The following is an 18356-nucleotide window of genomic DNA, read 5'->3' as shown; positions in this document are numbered from 1 at the left end:
TGTCATAATTGACAAGCTCAAGTTTTCTCATGCCTACTTGTGCATTATATTGTGGCATGTTAACATTATCCTCTCTAAAAAAAAAAACCAAACAAACCTATATTTCAACCGTTCCTAAATTTTTGACTGTTTTCCCAAACTTTTGTAATTAGGGACTTTTGTAATTTATATATATATATATATATATATATATATATATATATATATATATATATATATGTATATATATATATTTCATTGTAGAATAGATTGTGGCAAGTTATAGTAAACACCATCCTAAATTTTAAAATCTGCTGGTATTCAAGAGCACTGCAGACTCTTAAAAAGATGGGAAACTCAGTGAACTATTACCCTCTGAATGAGCACAGTCCCTGATGCATATAATAGACTACAGGAATCTTATCCTAGTGCTGACACATCTTTTTTCTAATTGAAAAGCAGGCAATCTGGGACTGCATTGTAGGTTGTTAGGTAGTTTAGTTGTTTAAGCCATGGCCTCAGTAGAAGTGTATTATGTGGCTGAGAAAACCCGTCATGGTCCAGAGTGCTTGTTTGTGTTGTATGGGCCTCAGCCAGACACTCCTCAATGTTCTTTCACTCCACCCATCTCAATCTGAAATCAACAAGCACCCAGCACAGCCAGATAATTCTCCTGTAAGCAAAAAAACAAACAAAAAAAACATGCAGTACTACAGCTTAATGACACAGTAAAACCAAATAAATGTTGTTAAATGCAATCTGTATAAAGCTTTGAATTGTAAGAATGGTCTGCTTTACAAAATCAATCAGGTACATTTTTTCCATTGCAAAGAAAAAAAGACAGTGACTGCACTTTAGAAAATTCACATAATTCAGTATGATTCAGAATTTTGCATGTTTATAGTGTTATAACTTGGCTTTGAAGCAGTTGAATGACCTAGCTTAAAATTCTAATGATGCTAACAATGCTAATAACTGAGTTTAAAGACGCAGTACAAAAAGGACAGCAACATTTCTCAGGAATCAACATTAGATGAATTTTGTGCATTCATAGTTGTTTCAAGCAGTTGAATAGTTGAGTGTGCTTGAAAGTGATGTCATGAAAGTCCTTGGGGGCATGTCAGTAAGAAAACATGGTGGAATCAATGTATGCAACATCTGTACTTGACAGTAAATTTGTTGAAATTGAATGCTTACTCGCCTCAGAAGCTGATTTCAGCTATTATGTGTTTGGTATGTGCAGCAAGTTATTGTCAGGCTTTTTTATTTACAATAAAACAAGCTAATTACCTGCACAAAATACGATAGCATTGTACAATTACGATATAATATGTAATGATAAAGTTTACAGTGGCTTCATAAATTGATTAAATACATAAAAAGCACAACACACTGGATGGGCCTTCTTTTATTCCTTTTCTAGCCCTTGTGCGTCAATTAAAAAAAGTTACACATAGGTCCATAGAGGACAAAAATATCCATGTCCAAAAACTGTCATAAAAATATTATATATTAATATTTGTTCCACTTTCACTGACATAAATTTTTTTTATCAGCTTCAGTTCAGATCATAATTACCAAACATTCATTCATTTGCAGAATTTAAACCCTTTAAACACCATTTTCTTTTTTACATAATGCCACAGATGTTTGTTTATGAAAAATAGTAATTATTTTCCATATACTAAATGCTAAGCAGAATTTTTTTTCTTTAATTATTACAGTCTTTGATATGTCAATGATTAAGAACAACATTAATTTTGATGCATTCATATTTTTATGCAGTGTCAGATTTTTAAAAAATAAATAAATAAAAAAAATAAAAAAAATACCACTCAGTTCCATAAAGGACAAAAATGTCCATGTCAAAAAACTGTCATAGAAATATTACATATTAATATTTTGACTTTGATTTTTTACCAGCATCAGCTCTGATAATAACTACCAAACATTCATTCATTTGCAGAATTTTAACCATTTAAATGCCAGTTTCCTTACATAATGCAAAAATCTTTAAAGCTCAGTAACCTTCTTTGACTTATGTACATGGGGTGGGATTTGTGATTTCCAGTACAATATAATTTCTTTCTTTCGAAATGTTCACGCATATAAAAGTTTCATTACACACATACAAACCACAAATCAGATATTCATACAAACACACCCATACTATTATAGTTGCAACATTTATTCAGTTGGTCTGCAGTGCTCTATAATACAACAGAATCAGAAAACAGGAAAAGCAGGTACAGGTACATCTAAAAAAATTAGGATAGCATGGAAAAGTTCATTTTTATTTTGTAATTTAATTCAAAAACTGGAACTTTCTTATATTCTAGATTCAATACACATAAAGTGAAATATTTCAAGTCTTTTTGTTTGTTTTAATCTTGACGATTACAGCTTACAGCTCATGGAAATCAAAAATCCAGTATCTCAAAATATTCGAATAAAGAATTTATAGTACAGGAATGTCGACCTTCTGAAAAGTATGTTAATTTACCCACTCAATACTTGGTCGGGGCTCCTTTTGCATGAATTACTGCATCAGTGTGGCGTGGCATGGAGGCAATCAGCCTGTGGCATTGCTGAGGTGTTATGGAAGCCCAGGTTGCTTTGATAGTGGCCTTCAGCTAATCTGTATTGTCGGATCTGGTGTCTCTAATAGATTCTCTATGGGGTTCAGGTCAGGAGAGTTGTTTGGCCAATCAAGCACAGTAACACCATGGTCAGCAAACCAGTTAATAGTAGTTTTGGCATTGTGGGCAGGTGCCAAGTCCTGTTGGAAAAGGAAATCAGCATCTCCATAAAGCTTGCCAGCAGATGTTGTTCTGATGTTGTCTCTGGTTCAGGAGTGGCTTGACATAGGAATGTGACACTGCAACATTTCCTCATTTATAAATTCTTTATTCTAATATTTTACAGATACTGGATTTTTAATTTCCATGAGCTGTAAGCCGTAATCATCAAGGTTAAAATAAAAAAGGCTTGAAATATTTCACTTTATGTGTAATGAATCTATAGTACATGAAAGTTCCTCTTTTTAAATTAAATTACGAACAAAAAATTACTTTTCCGCAATATTCTCATTTTTTTAGATGCACCTGTATTTTCCCCCGAGGCTAAACCTGAGAAAATAGTACACATTTCAGAATAAAAAAAAAAAATCAATATTTTTAAACCTTGTCAACAAAATAAAAGCCTATTAACACCGAATGCATGATTTTATGCCTAAACGTCACAGGGATTAAACATAGCAGTTTGAATGAGTTTCAGTGGGGACATTTTTGTCCTTAAGGTCCTGACTGTAACTATTTTGTGTACCTAGTTTAAAATAGATTTATGAAAGCAAATGAGTGTGAAATATTAACATTCCACTAAAAATGCACACCTTTTACAAAATTTATGCTGTTTGCATTAACACATACAAAATGAAAAACAAAATTTAAAAAGACAAAAATGTCTATAAGGACACACAAGGGCTAGAAGTAGAGTTTAAAAACCTTGCTGTATTTTTTGTAGTTAATTAAGAGACGGTACACCGCCATCTTACTTCGACCAAAGTGACTTGAACGCACCTGATGTCATAATTACGACTTCCCAATTCTTAAATACGAACTTCCCAGAAGGACTTGAATGCACAGTTATTCAACTCCACCTACTTAACTGGCAGAGACATAATCTTGACAAAACTTTGACAAATATTAGCAAATTTTGACTAATGCAGCTTTAAGGATTTGGTTCTGTACTGTTCTGGTGTCTCTTCAGTTGGTTGCTGCCATGCCTTACAAGCTAATTTCTTAGAATACATGTAATATGTGGAGGTAGCAATGTGTTAAGCATCATGGGTAGTGTAATATGAGACTATTTTCTATTTCATTGTTTTCTCAAATTCGTCATTTTTCAATGAAAGATTACTGACTTTTTTGAGACTTTTTGTCTTTGTAGTTTGTATGTTATCCATATTAGTTAATTTGGCAGCTTTATTATTAATATTATTAGTTACTATTAATTTACTATCACTATTATTTTATACTATTACTATTCTATTGTTAGTACTATACTATTATACTATATGGTTATATATATAATGCTTTTCTGGCATATTTCATCCCTGATATTTTTTTCTGATATTATATTGTTTTTGCAGGTCAGGCATTTCTGAGGTCAAACCAACCTACTGGATGCTGGAAATCTCACGCGCCTCCAGAAGCTGAAGATGAAGTTATTATGGAAACCATTTTTGCTGCTATCAGTCATGGAGTGTCTTACAGGTACATGTTCAGTGTTACTTTTGGGAAATTTGTGCTGTGTCTATGTCAACTTGGCAATAAAAGATAAACTGTAACAATAGTAAGTCATGGGCAAGGGGGAAATTCGTACTTGTATACTGTATATGGAAAGGCCCTAAAGGCTTTGTTCTGTGATGCAGATGATTGATCTGAAACTCCTATCGGGATTGACTCCTAAACAATAAAACTCTTTGATATAGCACAGTATGTCAAACTTCAAATGTTTTCTGTTTGCTCAGTTGAAGTTGATATTGGGATTTTCTTGCCTTAACCTTATGCACTGCAATGCCAGAATGTTCTAAATAGGTTAGAGTGAATGAAACAGCAACTGAACAGCAACTTGTACAAATGATGAACTGAAAACATTTATCAGGAGATTATTTTATATATATATATATGTGTGTGTGTGTGTGTGTGTGTGTGTGTGTGTGTGTGTGTATTTATTTATTTATTTATTTATTTATTTATTAGAATGCTCTACCTAGAATATGACATAATTGGCTTATATACACACTATGCACAGTAAAAAAAAAAAATGCTTGACATGTTTTACAGAAAACTTGGGACTGAGATCATTTTTAAATGCCTACAATTGAAATGCCGAGGTATTACTGCTTTCACTTTTCAGTAGCAGTTTAATTACATTCTTGCTCCTGTTTTTGTTTTCTTGAAAACTGGCCTTACAGCACTTATCTTTTTCAGTCTAATAGCTAAAGATATCATTGTTAGCTGTTCAAATGAGTTTGCTTTTGCTTTTCAGTCCTACATTAGTGATGTTGCCTGTGTCCACACACACACACACACACACACACATAGACACACATTAGACAGTATTCAGTATAAATGTCCTTATAATAGTCTAATCATTTTAATGATTGTAATGTAATGAATGTAAGTGGTAAAATGTGTTCGACAACTCACTCCTGGGCTGCCGCTCTGCTGTTTAACATTAAAATGGGACACTATTCTAACAAGAAGTATGAGAGTATGAGGCAGCCAACACAACAAAAGCAAAACTATACATTTAATACATTCATTTGTAAGCTTTATAGCAGACCTGGAACTGTCTAGCATTTATCCAGCTACCTATGCTATGTAGAGTAGCAAAAATTTTACTCAAGTACAAGTAAAACTACTTATAGAAATAATTACTCAAGTAACAGTAAAAGTAATAATGTTAATAATTACTTGAGTAAGAGTAATAAAGTATCCAATGAGAAGACTCAAGTAGCAAGTTACTAGTTACTTCGGATCTGATTAAAATGAAGGGAAAATCCTGAATCTCAGACTAAATGGAGATCTGTAAGTCACACCTCTCCTTGAAAGTCTTTCTGTTCTGTTCATACTATATAAAACATGGGTTCAAGATGAAGCAGCATATCCCAGTCCTGTGATGGGTACAATAACACAGAACCTGTCATTTTCAACACAAAATTTCACACATCCCAAAAAACAAACATTTTCCCAGCAGTTGACTGTCTTACCATGTTAACAACACAAACTGGTCAGCATCTGCTTTTAAACAAGTCAACAGAGAAGAAAAGAACAGACTATGGAACAGAACAGTGGTCAGTCACGTAATTGCAGGGAGGCCATAGGAAAGTTTTAAAAATGTTTAAATAATATATATGTGTGTGTGTGTGTGTGTGTGTGTGTATATATATATATATATATATATATATATATATATATATATATATATATATATATATATATAGTGTTAAATGTATCAAAAATTATTCAAATGAGATGTTGTAAAAATTAATCAATTTGGTTATTTGCAAATATCACGTTAGCTGAGCTGATGATCATTGCATTGATGGATAAAATAAACAAAGGATAATTCAGAGAGCCAAATAAAATGTCACACCAACAATTAAATGTAAAAAATAAAATCTTGAAATGTTTTGATTCAATCTTAATGTTAATATTAATGTTAAATATTAATAAAATAAAGCAGCACATATAGAAATGACTGTTAAATATATAGCCTATAATTGTTGTGGAGTGAGGGGGTCCTTGTGGATTGTTCAAAATATGCTAGGGGTACAGAGCTCACAAAAGGTTGAGAACCACTGGTTTAGTGTATGAATTTTAGAAAGGTAATATTGTCTCAAATGGAATACATTAGTTTTTTACTAACCTGAAAGTTTGCCACTCCCCCCCATCCAATTAATCAATTAATCAAAATGTAAAAAATCAATTATGAAAATAATCATTAGTTGTAACCCTAATTTATTCATTAACATTTAACATTAATGGAGGAACGCCACCGAATATTTTTATTATGAACCTTTATGTGATTAAAAATTAACTTGACTAAGAGTAAAAGTATGGCCAGTTAAACCTAGTCTTAAAAGTTGTTGTTTTTTCTCAAAAAGTTACTCAAGTAAATGTAACGAAGTAAATGTAGTGCATTACTACCCACTTCTGAGAATATAGATCTATACCAGATATTAAAACCAATAGATGAGCCTGACAGGAACTTTTTATCTGCGTATTATAAGATGTTTTGAATTGTTAAGTCAGTTTTCCCACATTAACACAGAAAATGTTAATGGGCATAACATTAAAACTGTAGACAGGCATTTGTGGCATTGCTGCTGGCCAAAAATAGTGAAACACATCTGTTATGACCACCATAAGTATTTTTGTAATCTGGCCCCTGCATATTTGATTAATCACAATCTTAATACACTGTTGAGCACCACTGTGACTTACTGCTTGGGTGGAGCCCACAAAACCTGAGGCAAGTAGAGTACAGTGGTGGCTGTTTGGATGAATTATGCTGAGATTTATTATAGTGAAAAAAAACAGAGACTCAAAAGGAGATGTGGAGAGCTGGTACCACCTTTGTCAGACCTTGTTATTCAGACTTATCCTACTATGCACATTTAGCAAAAATGTGTTGTCATGGTTTGAATTGTTCTGTACATAACAAATAAAATGGATCTTGTGTTTGGGAAGCTTAAATTTGCTTACAAATTACAGTTGTTCTCCGCAGTACATTTATGCAATGTATGTGTAATATATTTATTTTTTTATTTTTTTATTTACAATGTACACAGGACACAAGTAAAAATTGTACTAAATATTACGTAGTAAAGGGTAACATTATTGGTTTTCTCTCCTCCCTTAGATTGTTTGGATTATAAATCATTCCATGGGCCAAAATGGCGGATGGAGCCCAGTGATTTAATGGTGCCTGCTGGTTTACCGGAAGAAGAGGCCACACTAACCTGTGATGCCAAAGGCTTCCCTTCTCCTCAGTACAGGTACAGAGGTGCTTTTCCTGTTACTCTGCATCGCACTGCAACTTTTTATACTCTTTGTGCCACATCATAATACATAAAGCTTTATGCAACTTTATAAAAATGGGACTTTGTGGTTAAGTTCATGATGTTGCCAAAAAAAAAAAAAAATCCACTGCAGCAGTTTAGCTTAATAAGTTCTTACTTTAATAGTACTTTTGTGTGCTCTAATCTTGTGTCAGGTAGAATTATCTTTAGTCTATTGGATGTGCTAAAAAGATGCAGCTCTTAAAAGATATAATTTGTGCTCTGGTACATTACTACTTTGTGGAGTTGCTGTATGAATTATGGATCTGCGAAAGTTTGGTTGAGACTTCACCTCAAACCAAGTGAAGTGTTTAGCATAAATCTAAGCATGAAATAATTAATATTCTCTGACAAATACTGATTCTTGAGCAGTAGAAATTAATGAACTAATGAATGCACTAAAGTTCATTATCCCACTAGTGTCCTAGCATTTTACTAAACTCAGAGTCCAATATGTATCTTTTATGTAACAGGTTATTTTGTATTTGTGTTTGTGTTATGCTACTTTGAAAGGTACTAGGAAGTTTGCTAGCTATGAACTAAATATTAACTAAAGAACCTCTGACATGGCTTTTTTTTTTTTTTTTAATATTGTTTGACCCTTCTTTTGAATGATACCTGTATGTGGACAGCTGACCATTAAACCCACACGTGATTCTTCCACAAATTGTTGCCGGACATTTGGATGCACACAATTATGTATGGTGTATGTTGTAGCATTACAATTTCCCTTCACTTGATCTAAGAGGCCCAAACCTGCTCCACCATGACAGTGCCTTTTTGCAAAAGCAAAGTTCATGAAGACATTGTTTTCCAAGGTTAAAGTAGGAGAACTCGAGTTTCATGTACAGAGCCCTAACCTCAACCCCAGTGAACACCTTTGGGATGAACTGTAATTTGACCGACTACACCCCAGGCCTCCTCACCCAATATCACTGTCTGACCTCACTAATGCTCTTGTGGCTGAATGAGCACAAATTCCTACACCATTCTCCAAAATCTAACAGTAAGCCTTCCCAGAAGAGTGGAGGTTATTATAACAGCAAAGGAAGTACTAAATCTGGAATGAGATGTTAAAAAATCACATGGGTGTTATGGTCAGTTGTCCACAAACCTTTGGCTGTATAGTGTACAGTATATTGATATGTTACTTTTGAAATGCATTTTAATATTCAATTCAATTCAATTCACTTTATTTAATTTAATTACAACACATTTTGTTCCAAAGTGCTGTACAGATTCAGCAAATAAAACAACAAATTCACTAAACAACAATCAATGATAAAATTCAGGACAATAGCCTCTATTAAATGCTAAAAAAAAAAAAAAAAAAGAAGTGCGTTTTAAGAGCTGATTTAAAACTACACAAGGAAGGAGCCGATCTAATGTGTAATGGGAGGGGCCACAACCGCAAAAGCTCTATCTCCCTTAGATTTACATTTAGATCCGGGAACAGCTAACAGAAGAAGATTAGATGATCTCAACTGTCTCAGTGGTGAGTAGGCAGACAAGAGGAGCAAGTCCAGCCGATTCCTTATAGACAAGCAACAGAATTTTAAAATCTATACAAAACTTCACTGGCAGCCAGTGATGAGAGGCAAGAACAGGTGTGATGTGCTCCTTCTTTTTGGTCCCCGTTAAAAATCTGGCAGTAGCATTTTGCACCAGCTGTAACCGACGAAGAGACAGTTGCGGGAGACCCACATAAAGTGCACTGCAATAGTCAAGCCTTGATGTGATAAGGGGTGAATCACAGTCTTCTTGACAAGAAGGACTTCACTTTAGTGATAGCTCTGAGATGGAAAAAGCTGCCCCTAAGCACATCACTGATTTGCTTTTCAAATAATAAACAGGTGTCAAACACGACTCCGAGGTTCTTTACATGAGACTGCACTTTAAATGATAGGAAACCCAACTGAGCTTGAATAGCTGAAGTGGAGGTATGAGAGCCTAGTATCAACACTTCACTTTTGGATTCATTGAGCTGCAAAAAGTTACTCGCCATCCAGATTTTAACTTCCTCAAAGCAGTCCAACAAACCAGTAACGGCACCATTACTATCTGAGTTTATGGGAATATAAAATTGAGTCTCATAGGCATAGCAATATTATTTTTCTGAAAAATTGAGCTCAAAGGAAGCATATAGAGAGCAAATAGCAGAGGAGAGAGAAAAGACCCCTGAGGAACCCCATATTGTAAAGAATTGTTCCCTAAACGTACCACAAAGCTCCTGTCGCTCAAATAGGAAGCAAACCACTGTAAATCCACACCCTGGATGCCAAACCAGTTGTGTAACCATTCTAAGAGAAGTCTATGTTCAATGGTATCGAATGCTGCGCTTAGGTCTAATAGCACCAAAATGGCACAAGATCCAGCATCGAGAGAGGAGAATGTCGTTTGTCACCTTCAGAAGGGCAGATTCGGTACTATGTCCTTTTCTAAAGACAGACTGATCACTGTCTACAAGGTTAAATGAATTAAGATAAGTGTGCAGTTGATGATAAAAAAATTTTCTCCAACAGTTTACATAAAAAAGGGAGATTGGTCTGTAGTTGGCTTATGAGGCGGGGTCCAAATCAGACTTTTTAAGTAGTGGTTTAACAATTGCATGTTTAAAATATACTGGGACTACCCTGTTTGCCAGTGAATTATTCAGAATTGTTGTCACGTCCAAAGCCACCATATCAAACACCTCTTTGCAGAAGCGAGCAGGCAACACATCCGATTTACAACTTGAACATTTCATCTTAGCGACGATTTCCTACAAATGGGATGTAGACACAGGATGAAAACAATCAAAGCACCCAGATGGCTTGCTGCAAACTATAGTGGACGAGTTTGAAGACTGAATAGATGTCTTGATGTTATGTATTTTCTGGGTGAAAAATTTAAGGAACTTTTGACAAACTTCAGTCGAAGGCTCAAATGCACCGTCAACGTAGGATGTAAGACTGCATTCACTGCATATAGATTACAGAGATAATTAGATTTTGCTGCTTTCATAGCTTTTTGATAGTTAGTGAGGTGGTCTCTAAGTATCTCAAATGAAATCTGGAGTTTATCTTTGTTCCACTTTCGTTCGGCTTTCCTGCATCCTCTCCTCAGTAAATCATTAGTATCATTACACCACGTTTGGAGATAGGACTTGTTTTTAACTCTCTTTGTCTTCAATGGGGCAACTAAATCTAGAGACGTTGAGCATGCTCGATTGAATGCTTCAACCATCCCATCAATGTCCAGGATGGGGAAGGTAAGCTCTGTGAAGTTAACACTGTAAAACTCGACAAATTTTTCAGCTGTAGTTGAACATATAGACCAAGATATATGTGAATACTCAGCAGTTATGGTAATAGATGAAGAACAGACAATTGATCATATTGTGTTACCAGAGCCACTAAGAACTCAGAAAATTGTTTAATAAAGTTAGCATTATATTTTGGTGGTCTTTAAACCAGAGCACACAAGATAGGCTCTGCTAGATCAGCCAGAAATACCTGAGCCTCAAAGCTCGAAAACTGGTCTGTGGGAAGCATTTTGCACTTGATTATTATTGAACACAGAGGTCACAACACCTCCGTGTCCCGAGGTCCTGGGCGAGCTAAAAAAGAGTAGTTTGAAGGAGAGAGTTTGTCAAGAGAAACAATGTGCCCAGTGCTGTGCCAAGTTTCAGTCATTAATAGGCAGTCGAGTCCTTGTGAATAAAAAAATTCAAAACAAATGATTTGTTTGATATCGACCTCACATTCAGTAAGGCCATCTTAATAGTCAGAGGACTCAGATGATGAAGAACAGTAGTTCAGAGTGAAGATACTCAAGTTCGACACCGCGCTTTCTACATCCCGAACGAAGCGAGAAGAAGACCAATGTACCGGAATATGGGACGAACCCTCGGTGATAGAGGTTTTTGATTACCTTCATAGCAGTGTGATCTACAATGAATGTAGCAAAGACGTCAGGCAATCCCAAAGGCGGTGCATTGATTATAAACTCCAGCCGAGAGCCGATATGAAGACTTTAGGCGATATAGTCCAGTATGGAGTAGTGGAAGCCCATAACAGCCAAGTAATTTGCATTTTGTCCAACCAATCCAAGGCCAGCAGATAAAATGCTGAAGTCCTTAGAAATATCCAGAGTCCAGGCGAATCCCCCAGACACGGACCGTCTTACCCGATCCTTCAGATTGACACTCGCTGGATGTGAGCACGGGGGGAGCAAGTAAACATCATCAGCATCGGTGGATGAGAGAATGTCAGGTCAGTCACCTGTCTACTGGCAGCTTCACTCCATATTTTGTTCAGTTTTGAAGACAGTATGGACTTGTAACTTCCAATACAACTCATTTCCATCCACGTGAGGATTGCCCAGCAAGAGAATCAGCGAATCCACAAAATGAAAACAATCTCAAAATAAAAATACAAATATATTAAACGGTAAGACTAATCATGAAGAAAGCTCATTAAATTCACCTTAAAATTCCAAAAAATCCTGGGGAGCAGCAGCAGTCAAGCACTCCAGCATTCACTCCTGGAAGCGAAACAATATTATGTATAGTATATAGCATATAATATAGTAATAAAGACAGGAAAAGTTAACACCTGAAAGTGTCAGGTTTTGTCTGAATGTGTCTGGACTATTCATGATATGTCATCTAGAGACATGCTATGTATTTTATTTTCCTCAGAACATTCTAAATCACATGGTTATGTTATCATTATATATGTGCATGGTAACAGAGTTTACATTTTGGCATAACCACTTATCCTAATAAAGAATTATATGCAATGTATATTGTAAGTCTACATTTTACAATGTCACAAACTCACATTTTACTATGTAATTTCACATAAAATGTATACATAATTTTTATGTGTAAAATTCAATAAAAAAATAATCAGAAATCAATAATCAGAATAATCAGATTCATAACTGTGCACACCCTTTTTTACAGTTGGGGATGTGCCTGTGTGAATGAACCAATCACATTCAGTCTCATGTTCAAAAGTAATTATCATACAGCTGTCATCAATTAAATTATTTTGATTAATGCCAAATAAAGATTTTCTTGACATCTTGCTTTCATCTGAATTCTGAAGCCATGGTCAAAAGGTGTCAATCAGGAGAGGGGTATAAATGAATTTCCAAAACATTACCAAGAACAGGGCATCCCTCCAAAATGTACAAAAGGACAAGACAAAAACTCACCAGGGAGGCTGCCAAGAGACATACGGCAACATTAAAGGAGCTACAGCCATATCTAACCAATACTGATTACTATCTGCATGTGACAACAATCCATCATATTCTTCACATGTCTGGGCTACGGGGTAGCATAGCTAGACAGAAGATCTTTCTAACAAATCTATGCCCTAATAAATCACCCCAAACCATGTGGCAAAATGTGTTATGGCCTGATGAGACCAATTCCAAAAGGAATAATTATTTAATTATTCCAAAAGGTATGTCTGGGGCAAAAAAAGCACCACCAAAAGAGCACCATATCCACGGTGGAGCATGGTGGTGGCAGCTTTTTCTTCAGCCAGAACTGGGGCTTTTATCAAGGTGGAGGGAATCATAAAGCTGCAAATACCATTCGATTTTAGTGCCCAACCTTCATAATGAATAGGAATTTCACCTTTCGGCATGACAATGACCTAAAGCATACATACAATTCAACAAAGGAATGGCTTAACCAAAATGACCTAGCCAGAGCCCAGACCTGAATCCAACAAAAAATCTGTGGGGTGACCTGAAGCGGGCTGTACTTACCAAAAAAGACTGAGTTGTGTAATAAGATCAAAGGGTTCTTCAACAAAGTATTAGTTTAGGGGTATGCACACTTATGCAACTAGGTTATTGTAAGCCCCCCCCCCCCTTTTTCCATTCAAAAAGTTTCTGATTGCTTTTCACTTTATTTGTATATTGTGCAATGACACATTAAACGTGGGGAAAGATCTGACATGATTTATCTTAGTTTCATTCTTTTACTTCACAAAAACCTGAAATTTTAACAGAGGTGTGTAGACTTTTTTATATCCACTGTATCATGTATATCTAAAAGCTGAAATATCAATCAAAAAGTAGTTTTTAAAGGTTAGAGTAGATTTTGGGAATACAAGAAGGTAGAACATTCTTTGGTTTTGTGCAGTAAAAAAAAAAAGTAAGACCGATAGTTTTTATTGATATTTTTCTTTTGACTCTTCTTTTCTCTTGTGTTTGTTTCACAACAATACTTTCTATTTCTTTTATTTTTGAAACATTTATTCCCATATTATATTATTAAATGCTAAAAAATATTCTAACTCTGTTATAGTATCCAAACAGGCATAATTTACTATGTGTTTACAGTACTTGATTTGAAATTGAAAGGCAAATCTGAATATTATTTTAGTATGATATGGAGTGTGTGACAAAGCTGACAAAAGTAAACTATATATAGCCACAATCCCAAAGGAGTTCCAGTTGTATATATTGTGCAGCTATTAATTTATACCTTACACATTGCCCTCATAGAAGACACCATTCAGGATTTGAAAGGACATCACAATTTATTTAGCACTGTCACATACATCAAGCATGATGAGTGCATTTTGAAGCAGTGACATTTGTTTTCTCCATCCTGTCACACATCAAGGACACCTGTGATGTCTTTGATGTGGTAGGAAAACTAGAGCCCTTTAGATTTCAGAGTTGAAACTGTTCCTGTCCTGAAACCTAGATAACCAGGAGCAAACATTCCTGTAAATTGTGTTCGTTGTGTTCTGAGAATTAAGTGATGCTGGTTGGTACAAAACATAATAAACATGATCAGGAAAAAAACACATTAAAAAACACATATTAATTCCCTAATATCTGGATAGTGTATTGAATAAAATATCGCAAAATCACTGGGTTGTTATTTAAAGGCAAAGAAAATTCTTTTTACCATTCCTCATTCGGAACTTGGAGAACAGTCTGTCAAATCATGGTATGTAACCTATAATTAGGAATTAAATAGTTTTGTAAAAAAAAAATTAAAAAAAGCAGCATTGAATGTAGCATTAAGGCTGCCATTATCATACACAAAACTTGTTTTTACCCACAAAATGGCTGTTGTATAGAAAAGCATGAATGCATGAAATTTGGATTACTGTAGGGGAAAAAAATATTAGTTCATGTGGTATTTGTAGATGCCCAGCCCATGTAGTGAATCAAACAAATCTAAACTGGCAGCTCACTGTCAGAGAATCAGGAAAGTGAGTGATAATCCCCATTATATATTCTCATTATTCAGCCACACACTGAAAAATTTTGATAATTACTTCTGCACTGGTGTTGTAAGACAAACTGTAGTGTAATATATCTTCCAGCTTGATCAGTGTTTGTTTTTTGTGTGTGAGTGTACATAAAGGCGGAGCCAAGCTTTACAAGCCAGCTGAGAGCAACTGGCCGATGCTGGCTGTGTTTGTGCTCGAGAATGATTTCTTTCTTGGCTGGATGACGAGTAGGCTGCCAAAGCTAAGGCAGTCCACAGGTGCAGGATGTCTGTGGCAGGTAGTGCAGCGATAGTTGAGCAGATGAACCCAAAGCTGCAGAGCCCAGAGGGCCAGTCTCATCAGATGAGCCTTTGCGAAATTGATATGAACTGCAAGGGTTTACTTGAGTTCATCCATGGTGACACATTCCAAAAAGACCCTGAGGCACCTATAGCCTCACTTCACACCCACCTCTTTCTTCCTCACTTGCTTTGTCACTCTGTTTGGATGTAGCACCTATATGTAGCTGAGTGTCAAGTGCCCTCCATAAGGCCGGATAGCTGTATGTCTATTTTTAACTAACCTGACTGATGTTAAGCAGCTTATATCTGTATTTCCCATTAGAAGTAGCTGGTAATTTGTCCAAATGCTTGTGTGTTCACTTGTAATGCTTAGATGTTAGGACTAGTTTTGCCCCTGCTGCCAGCCTACATCCAAGGTGCATTTGCTTTGTACATTTATTAGTACAAATAACAACACTGACAATGAGCAGACCTTAAAATAAAAGGCTGCTTGTGGGGGCTAGACCAATGCAGGGACAGTTCCATCAAAAGAAACAACCATCAATGAAAGCAAACAATGCTTTGAAATACTTCTGTGAATTCCAGGTTGTGGGTGGCAACTACCAGCCTGTGGGGGAACAGTGAATTTTTCGATACCAAATGTGCAAAGTACCTCATGCATCAACCTGATAAACACACCAGGAGGTGTCTGTTATTACCAGCCTTACGGGGATTGGGCTATCAAATCTTCCAAGTATCATGGGATTCAGCTGCTTTAGGCAATGTTTTTCATTTATTCATTCATTCATTCATTCATTCATTCATTCATTCATTTATTTATTTATTTATTTATTATTTCCTCCCTGGAAAGAAAAATTAGCATGTGGTGTCTTCCTGCATCAGTTCCTGCGCAGATGCATCTACTGAACACCTGCCAAAATAAATGATTGGCAAACTCTAGGATCTTCTCTGGCTCTTTGAGAGGCTTCCTACAGGATCCTGCAAGTGTGAAGAAGGAGGGTTGATGATCCTCTGTAATAGTAATTCATGACCAATAAAGAGAATGAACCTGTACTGAAGCCAGTGACATAACTAATGACTACACATTTTTGCATGACTTGCATGACTTGTGTTGCTGCCTCACAGCTCCAAGGTTCCAGGTTTGATCCTGAGCTCAGGTTATTTATTGTCTATGCTGAGTTACAAATGTTCTCTCTGTGCAAATCTGTGGGCTCTTTGGTTTCTGCCCATATCCAAAAAACATCAGCTGAGCATCAGCTGTGGATGGAGAGGAGGCAGGTTAAACGAGCAGGTAATGCCTGTTGATTCTTACCTGTATGTTATTAGCCTGAGTTTACTTATGTGTGTCTGTTTGTTCTGTCAGGGCTCTCTGTGACAAGCCAGGGAGAGAGAGAGAGAGGAAGAGAGACAGAGAGAGAGAGAGAGAGAGAACCATGTGTACAGTGGTGCTTGAAAGTTTGTGAACCCTATAGAATTTTCTACATATCTGCATCATCATATTTTCACAAGTCGTAAACGTAGAAGAAGATAGCTCAATTAAACAAATGAGACAAAATGTTATACTTGGTCATTTATTTATTGTGGAAAATCATCCAATATTTCATATCTGTGAGTGGCAAAAGTATGTGAACCTTTGCTTTCAGTATCTGGTGTGACCCCCTGTGCAGCACTAACTACAACTAAGTGTTTCCAGTAACTGTTGATCAGTCCTGCACATCAGCTTGGAGGAATTTTAGCCCATTCCTCAGTACAGAACAGCTTCAACTCTGGGATGTTGGTGGGTTTCTTCAATGAACTGATTGCTTCAGGTCCTTCCACAACATTTCTATTGAATTATGGTCAAGATTTTGACTTGGCCATTCCAAAACATTAACTTTATTCTTCTTTAACCATTCTTTGGTAGAACGACTTGTGTGCTTAGGGTCATTGACTTCCTGCAGGCCACATTTTCTCCTGAGATTCAGTTCATGGACAGATGTCCTGACCTTTTCGTTTAGAATTCACTGGTATAATTCAGAATTCATTGTTCCATCAATGATGGCAAGCCGTCCTGGCCCAGATGCAGCAAAACAGGCCCAAACCATGAGACTATCACTACAACATTTCACAGATGAGATAAGGTTCTTATGCTGGAATGCAGTGTTTTCCTTTCTCCAAACATAGCCCTTCTCATTGAAACAAAAAATTCTATTTTGGTCTCATCTATCCACAAAATATTTTTCCAACAGCCTTCCGGCTTGTCCAAGTGATCTTTAGCAAACTGCAGAGGGGCAGCAATGTTCTTTTTGGAGAGCAGTGGTTTACATTAGCCAATGTGAAGGAGGCCTTTAGTTGCTTAGAAGTTACCCTGACCCCTTTGTGACTTCGTGGACTTGCTTGTGCTTCCTTGTGACCTTACACATCTTGCTCTTGGAGTGATCTTTGTTGGTTGATCACTCCTGGGGAGGGTAACAGTGGTCTTGAATTTCTTCCATTTGTACACAGTCTGTCTGACTGTGGATTGGTGGAATCCAAACTCTTTAGAGAGGGTTTTATAACCTTTTCTAGCCTGATGATCATCAACAACTCTTCTGAGTTCCTCAGAAATCTCCTTTGTTCATGCCTTGATACACCTCCACAAACATGTGTTGTGAAGATCAGACTTTGATAGATCCCTGTTCTTTAAATAAAACAGGGCGCTTACTCACACCTGATTGTCATCCCACTGATTGAAAACACTTTACTATAGTTTCACCTTCAAATTAAACTGCTAATCCTAGAGCTTCACATACTTTTGCCACTAACAGATATGTAATATTGGATCATTTACTCAATACATAAATGACCAAGTATAATATTTTCATCACATTTGTTTAATTGGGTTCTCATTATAATTTTTTAGGACATGTGTGAAAATCATGTGTGAAAATGTATGTAGGTATATAGAAAATTCTAAAGGGTTCACAAACTTCCGAGCACCATTGTGTGTGTGTGTGTGTGTGTGTGTGTGTGTGTGTATATATATATATATATATATATATATATATGTGTGTGTGTGTGTGTGTGTGTGCAGTAAAATACAATTGCCGAAAAATGAAAGTAGAAAAGGTTAAGTAAATAAATATCCCCTTTTTTCATTGTCACAAGCCTGCCTCCCGTTTCCTCATTTCCCTCCAAACCAAAAAGGGAACTGTTACAAGTTTAACCATGTTAGTCTCACGTCAAATGACCTAA

The 18356-nt window shown here is 36.0% G+C and overlaps 1 protein-coding gene across 2 annotated transcripts in view; it reads left to right on the top strand.

Annotated features, from left to right (window-relative positions):
* cntn3a.2 (contactin 3a, tandem duplicate 2) overlaps positions 1–18356 on the top strand; it is a 91013-nt gene that overhangs the window by 18469 nt on the left and 54188 nt on the right. Inside the window, exons 2-3 of one of the 2 annotated variants that reach the window (XM_053642999.1) lie at positions 4130–4253; positions 7411–7546. In XM_053642999.1, the coding sequence (XP_053498974.1) occupies positions 4199–4253; positions 7411–7546 (191 nt within the window). In that variant the 5' untranslated portion in view covers positions 4130–4198. Of the gene's footprint in view, positions 1–3814; positions 4254–7410; positions 7547–18356 lie in introns of those variants that run through there. The other variant, XM_053643000.1, reaches the window with a different exon arrangement.

Source organism: Ictalurus furcatus, chromosome 15 (genome assembly GCF_023375685.1).
Source record: "Ictalurus furcatus strain D&B chromosome 15, Billie_1.0, whole genome shotgun sequence".
In the NCBI taxonomy this organism is placed as follows: Eukaryota; Metazoa; Chordata; class Actinopteri; order Siluriformes; family Ictaluridae; genus Ictalurus; species Ictalurus furcatus.
Note: the sequence above shows the minus strand (reverse complement) of the source record. Positions and strands in the feature narration are given on the sequence as shown.